At 37.7% G+C, this 7,657-nt stretch overlaps 1 protein-coding gene across 1 annotated transcript; it reads left to right on the forward strand.

The window, feature by feature from the left end:
• The first annotated feature begins 1,602 nt into the window (after positions 1-1,602).
• Positions 1,603-7,229, forward strand: LOC107486846 (signal peptide peptidase-like 3). The gene is given in 14 exon segments (XM_016107410.3): positions 1,603-2,007; positions 2,105-2,263; positions 2,506-2,617; positions 2,759-2,875; positions 3,450-3,607; positions 4,005-4,184; positions 4,512-4,593; positions 4,596-4,651; positions 5,439-5,492; positions 5,610-5,702; positions 5,864-6,006; positions 6,307-6,377; positions 6,609-6,692; positions 6,792-7,229. Coding segments are annotated over 14 exon segments (1,551 nt in total). The 5' UTR covers positions 1,603-1,863; the 3' UTR covers positions 6,890-7,229.
• Positions 7,230-7,657: the final 428 nt, after the last annotated feature.

Below are 7,657 nucleotides of genomic sequence, written 5' to 3' on the forward strand. Positions count from 1 at the left end.
GTGTTCTTGAGGATCCTGGGTTCCATCGTATCTAATGTCCGTTGGCTTGTAGAAATGTTTCGGTAGCCGGACCTCGATAATGGAGCAGTGAAAAGGGGTTGCTCCCATGATTATGGGGTTTCGTCGCCTTCTCGGCCTCTCCCTGCTCTCTCCTTGGTCTTCTTTCTCAGCGTGTCTCGTTAAGGGCTGAGTGTAGATTATGAGGTCTTGTCTTCTCCTCAATATTTCCCTGCTTTCCCCTTGGCCCTTCGACTCCGTGCGGGTCGAGGGGATTGAGAGCCCAGTGTACGCCTGGCGTGCGTCTTCCGGGGGCTTCTTCTTCGGGTTTTCCCTCTCTTTTGAGGAGACCGGGAACGAGGTTGACTTGGGCCGGGCTGGTAGCACTCCCTGGTCGCCAGCTCCCTCTCAAGGTTTTACACCCTGTGGTGCAACTCCTGCATTATTCTCGCGTTGTCGCTTCCCGTTCCTCCGAAAGGACGTCTTTCCCGAGAACGGGAGGGAAGCTCATCCCCGTGTGAGGGGAATCTCGTGCGTTCGCAGGAGGAAGCCAAGGATGCCACTCTACTGGTTCGGTGAGCGTTCTCCTATATGCACGGCTCGCCTCCCTCTTGCCTTTCCACCGGACCGAACAGAAAGTCCATTCAGGCCAGGTCCCCACAGACGGCGCCAATGTTCGGAGGGTTCCTAAACGGGTCAGATGTGCTGGATACACGGGGGTGACAGGGGACCTGGATCCGGGTCGCTGGTATGGGATTGGACCTCTTGGGCTGACGTTGAAGGGAGAGGAAGGGTGCTCGAGGATCTCCCGGGCTGACGAAGTGGTGAGAGGGGAGCCACCTGCAAAAGAGATTCCGACGCTCTAGTCAGAATCCGTACAAGGTGGCAGAAAAAGTGAGAGTTAGGTGACGTACCTCTGGAGAGGGGTAGGGCCCTCCCCTTATATAGTCTACACTAGGGCGGGTCCTACGGGAGCAGACCCACCTTCCAGGAAACTTCCTTCCCCAGCTGTCAGGTGCCTCATGGGAAGGGAGGTGGCGGTTCGGGTCGCCTCCCGATTCGAGTTTCGTGTTTCCGTCGAGTCGGCCAGTCGCTTGGGTTCGGACAGTGGGCCAACTGGGCTGGACCGAAACAAAATGTTACAAAAGTAATTTTAAATATATAACTATAAATGGCTAACAAATTATTTTTTGAAAAGTATAGTTGTAATTTATGGAGTTTAGTTACTTAAAAATATCCATTATGAATTTAATATCATTCAACTAAGACTTTATCAAAGTAATTATTTGTGTAATCTCTAAACTCTAAAGTTAGTTTAAGGTTCACTTTGGATAAATAGTTTAAGTTTTTTTTATAAAATATTTTAAACAATAAATAACTATATTAAAGTAGGTTATAAATAAATTATTTTATATTTNAATTTGGTCATATCATTAAATCGTACAGTATCATTTAAAATTGTTAAATTAATTTTTTGGTAATAAAAAACGTTGAAAAAGTCAATTTAAGACACAAATTAAAATTTTAAAATATAATTTAAATTAATTAAAAATTTAAGGACTAAATTGTATTATAAATCGGCTATTTGGAGAATTAACTCATACAAGGGAGTTGAAAATTTGGAGTTGTTGGGTGGTTTGGTCGCGAGTTGAGAAAGAGCAGAGGAAGTGAAAGAGCTCAAGCCTCAAATCTAAAAGAATCTAAACAGTAAACATCACCGTCTCTTCCTTCACTCTTTAACTGTGTGTGGTAAATGTTAATTGTTCCGGTGCGGTGACGAATTTCCCGATTTCCTTTGCGTGTGAGAAAAGAAAGACAAAACCCACAAGCTCGGAAGACTTTCTATTTCTCCGTGTGTGTGTGAGGATGTGGCGTGGGAGGTGTCATCCTGCTCAGGCCGTCTTGTTTGTGTTTGTGTTTGTGATTGCCGTGGCAGCGGCTGCCGACGATGTTAAACGTGATGACGTCAGGGCTCCCAAGTCTCAATCCTGCGATAATCCCTTCCAGCTGGTAATCACCAATCAATCCTTTCTCATTCTTCCCTCTTTCAATTGGATCTGCCTCCCAAACACGAGAACTAATCTTTTACCCTTCTCAATCCCTGCAGGTGAAGGTGAAGAACTGGGTTGATGGCGAGGAAGGTCGGGTCTACAATGGAGTTACAGCTAGATTTGGCTCTTCACTGCCTGAGAGCGCTGAAAATAGTGATCCAGCCCCCGCCATTCTCCCTTATCCTATCGACTGCTGTTCTGCTTCCACTTCCAAGGTTTCTTCCCTTCTACTCCTTTTCTATTTCTCCCTAGCTTGCCTTCATCAAATTTCTGGTTTTCTGCTTACTAATCAATTACCCAGTTACACTTGGAACTCAATGATATTACATTATATTATAACTTTATATAAGTTGAGTTAAGAAAATGATTTGATATAATTACAAGTGTCCTGGTTTTACCTCTTGATGTTTTTGTCACAAGTGTACCGACTGCTGAGTGGCGCATTTTCATTTTGTAGTTATCTGGTTCGGTTGCTCTCTGTGTGCGTGGTGGTTGTGACTTCACCACTAAAGCTGCATTTGTGCAGTCGGGAGGTGCTAGTGCCATGTTGGTGATAAATGATGCCGAAGGTTCATTTTCTTGCTTTTGTTTGTTCATAGAGGGTTTCCCAGATCACATTGTCTGATTGTCATACATATCTTTAGGCTTGTGGCTTCTCCACTCATTTACACCAATTATTGGCTTATTCTCTGTTTTTTCACATCTGTTAGATCTCTTTGAGATGGTCTGCTCCAATAGCACCGAGGTAAGCATCTCAATCCCAGTTGTCATGATAACAAAGTCAGCGGGAGACGCTCTCAACAAATCCTTGACTTCTGGAAGCCGAGGTCAGGCCTTCAATTGTTAGAATTTAATACTTCTATTCATTATATATTTGTATTTGAGCAAGATTTTTGTGTTGAACATTGAAATATACTTCTAAGATGGTTTTCCAGGTTGAAATTTCATATGGATGTGACTGAAACACTTGCACAAGGCATGAGAGAAAGTAGGCTAAGTCACGTTGAAAATGGTGGTTAGGTTCATGATAGTTGTTTAATACAAAGCCTAGGACATTTTCTGGTTTACTGTTATGTTCTTTATGCAGTTAGAAAAGTGACATTATGTCTTTGAAGCTGATGTTAAAAGACCTAGTTTCCCTTATTTACATGGATAGTAGCCTGATTATGATCTAAATTTACTAGACCATAGATATTCATAATTAATAGGATTAGTGGTGTTCAAAACAAGTATATATATAGTGACATGACACAATTGTAGGAGTGTAGGGCCACCATGTGTTGTTTTGATGGTAATACACACCCGTAAATTGATGAATCTACATAGGTCTATCTTAGATGTCTTGTTTATTTTCTACATGGTTTACACTACAGATGTTTAATTCTAAGTTGTTTATTGCAGTGGAAATTCTGTTATATGCTCCCCCTCGCCCACTTGTAGACTTCTCAGTCACATTTTTGTGGTTGATGTCTGTTGGCACAACTGTATGTGGTTCACTTTGGTCAGACCTAACTGCTCCTAATCAGTCTGATGAACGCTATAATGAATTGTGTCCCAAGGTTTTTCCTTGTAACCTTCTGCCTTAAAGTATACTGTGTACATAAATGTGTTTTCTGATGTCTTAAGCAAGCATTTCTCATTATGTGAGCCTGAGAACATGCTTTCATTGAGGGAAAGTACCTACTATTCAAACAATTCTGAGATGTGATACGTATAATCACTGACGGATCTTAGCACGTTTACTGGTCTATCATATATTTTGTTGACTTCCATTGCTATAGTGATTGGTCACTCCAGTACTTATCACAGTGGAACATAGGAACATGGTTTCTTCCTTTCATTATGCTCATTGGTGAATTTATTTCATTATGCTCATTGATGCATTTATTTCAGTTTATTTGTAACACCTCTTCAAATTTATTTAATTGCAGATATAATTTTCTTTTATTTTGCTAGGAATCTTCAAATGGTGAAACGGCAAAAGATGATTCTGATAAGGAAATTGTGAACATCGATACGAAGGGTGCTATCATTTTTGTCATAACAGCATCAACTTTTCTTGTGCTGTTGTTCTTCTTCATGTCATCTTGGTTTATCTGGGTGCTGATTGTAGTTTTCTGTATTGGTGGCATTGAGGTAATGTAGCTAACTGACAAAAGATCATAGTCTGTGTTGTGCATGAAGTGAGTACTGGTTCCCTGTCCTTGTTGATGTCACAAAGATTAAATTTGTTATCCATATATAAACTAAAGTATTGACAGTTTCGCATATGCTACTCGAATTATACTATGTATCTATTTTGGATTCATACACAAGGTATACTTAGAAAGGAATTTCAGAGGAAAATGTCCGAGAGAAGTTCTTTAGTAGCACAAGTATCAGGACCACTGTTTTCAACAACGTAAACATTCAAAAGGTTTGAATTTCCTCTGTGCATTAATTAAAGTTTGGTTTATTTTTCAGGGGATGCACAGTTGTATTGTAAGCCTCTCTTTAAGGTACAATCAATGTATTTTTCCCTCCTTTTCCAGTTGGAAAGGTAAATCAATTTTTGGGCTGCTACTCGACAGCAATCATATTCATGGATTGGCCAAGATATTCTTGTAAGTTCTAGATACTAGTACCTGCAAAATGGGTCTTTCTATTATCATTGCAGTTTCTGAATTCTTTTAAATGGCTAGCAATTTTTTTTTGAATTATTTGTTCAATTTTTTTTAATCCTGTAGTTGTTGCTGGTTACCATTAAACTTTTATTCCTTGTCCTAAACCATTTCTCCCTAAAGTTTAAGTTGTTAGGTTAAAAGATATGAATGCTTTTTATGTTCAACACCATCTCATGCAGGAGCCCTTTGTGCTAAAACCATGAAGAATGCCAAAATTTATCCTACCTCGTGTAGTGCTGAAAGTTCATCTTTCGATAAGATATGGGATAATTAGGATGAGCTCTAGACCAATTGGTCATATAGGTTCTATAACATATCATTAACCAACACTTTCAGAATTACACTGTTAGTTGAATATACATCAGTGTTATTTTCTTTATTTTTTTTTATAATTTTAATATCTAAAAACTCTCAACATTGTTGACTAGTTGAGCATTTAGCTGGTCCTAAGCTTGTAATATTTTTACCAAATTTTCCCGTTTGGTAGTTATCCTTTTTAATATTTCTCAAGTTTATTATTTTCAAATTATTAAGTCATGCATGTTTATACAGTTTTACTTATCAACCAAATGCCAAATTTGGAATCTTGGTTCCATAGTGTGGGTTTTCTGAAGCATTTCAGGGCATGCTGTTTTCTCAGTTATGTTTGTTACCATTAACTGATGATAAGTTGTTTGATTGATATTTCACAATGTCTTGTAGCTTGAAACATTGCTTTATTATGTAGGGCATCTGCTTGATGATAACAGTCTTGCAGTTGGCTAGACTACCTAATATTAAGGTATCTGAATGGATTTCTTATCTAAAATAAGTCAATAATTATTCCATTATTCACTTTGTTCTGTATCCGTATGATGATTCTAATAGTAAATTCTCTTTTGGATCTAATGTACAATAGGTTGCAACTGTACTCTTATGTTGTGCGTTTGTCTATGACGTCTTTTGGGTGTTCATATCTCCATTGATATTCCATGAGAGTGTTATGATAACGGTATGTATTAGATTTTGGAATCACACAATCACAATTCACTTGGTTGGATTGTCTAAGAGCAGTTTTTTCTCTGCCATGATTTTTCTTTTTTTATTAAAAAAGAAAGAAAAACGATTAAGGTGTCTTGTAGTTTTGTGATACTTATGGACTTTCTTTTGTAGGTTGCTCGAGGTGACGGGGCTGGTGGGGAAGCGATTCCAATGCTTTTGAGATTTCCTCGTCTTGTTGATCCCTGGGGTGGTTATGACATGATTGGATTTGGAGATATTCTCTTTCCTGGTTTGCTTGCTTCCTTTGCCCATAGGTACTGCCGTAATCAGCTTCTATAAATGCAAGATTATCCAAATTGAAAATGTATAGCATAGGCATAGTTTTGAACATAAAGATGCTTGTTTTCCTACCCAAAAAATGAAAGAAAATAACAATGCATATTTGTAATGATTTTAGGATTACATCACTATATAGTTTTCCTGATCCTTGTTACGTTTGACTTCATTGTTTTATCCGGAAACTCAATGATTTGTTGGCAGACTACACTTTTCTTTCTAACAAGATGTTTGACGGTTTGTTTTAACACATTTCCTCTGTATTTTGGGTGTCTTAGATTTGACAAAGATAAGAAGAAGGGAGCATTAAGTGGATATTTTCTTTGGTTGATAATTGGCTATGGCGTGGGTAAGTTAAATTACACCATGTTTGTATTGATAAGTCATAACTCTTTAATTTTCACCCATTTGCTGAAACTTTGGCCCAAATTGAATTGTTGTTAGTTATCATGTACATTCGATGTCAAATATTTCTAGGCACTATTTAAAACTATAATCGTATCAGTTATTTATACTCATAATGCAGATTTTGTGCGATTGTTATTTTAGTTCTTGACAGAGGAGAGTTTTCGTGTTTCAGGCCTCATATTCACATATTTGGGGCTTTATCTGATGAACGGACATGGACAGCCAGCACTTCTCTACCTCGTTCCCTGTACATTAGGTAAACTAGCTTTGGCTAAAAATAGATGTGAAGCGTTTGTTATCTTTCAAGTAGAAGTATTGTGTCTCAACTCTGAGCTATTGCCTAATTAATCAACAGGTGTGACCATTGTATTGGGATATGTAAGAGGTGAGCTGAGGTGCCTTTGGAATTATGGGACAGACTTCTCGTCTTCCTTAGAGCCTTCTGAGGTTTAAGATGTATCGCACACTGTTGAATGGGGCCTTTGGAATTATGGGACAGACTTATCGTCTTCCTTAGAGCCTTATGAGGTTTAAGATATATCACACGCTGTTGAATGAATGCAGTAAGGGAAGGAAACGACCTACTCTTTATCTTTTGTATTAATGGATGAATGATTAATGGATCTTCGTTTTGCTGCTACACAGTTCTTGTATACATAAGCAATACGCAGAAAGAAACGTACCTAGGAAAAAGTACCGTCACTCGTACCTTTTCTACCTCTGAAGTACAGGAGAATAATGCTTTTTCAGTTTTTTTGAACAACGTAAATAATAAATTAATTAAGTTTATTTATGTTTAGTGGACTTAAAATGTAATTTATTGGCTATTGTTCACATTATTCACAATCTCGTTTATCTAGCGGAATTAATAACATAATACTACGATCATATGATGGCTGTGATTGATTGATTGATTTTGATGTACACTTACCATAACCTTTAATTAAAATGCAACCTGCTATTTACAAAACGCAATCTGCGTTGTGCAGGTTTCATAATTAAAAAAATTATTATTATGCTACGTGTATATCAAAATTAACCACTAAAATTTTAGTTATTTGTATAAAATATATGTTAAAATATAAATATATATTCAAAATATTTATACGCAAATACATTAATGACTGATTTTAGTAGCTAATTTTAGTGTACGAATAGTATTTTTATAAAAATTAATATTACAAATTGTGAAGTTTGAGATAAAAAAGGTAAAATATAACT

This window comes from Arachis duranensis, chromosome 4, assembly GCF_000817695.3.
Source record: "Arachis duranensis cultivar V14167 chromosome 4, aradu.V14167.gnm2.J7QH, whole genome shotgun sequence".
NCBI lineage: Eukaryota > Viridiplantae > Streptophyta > Magnoliopsida > Fabales > Fabaceae > Arachis > Arachis duranensis.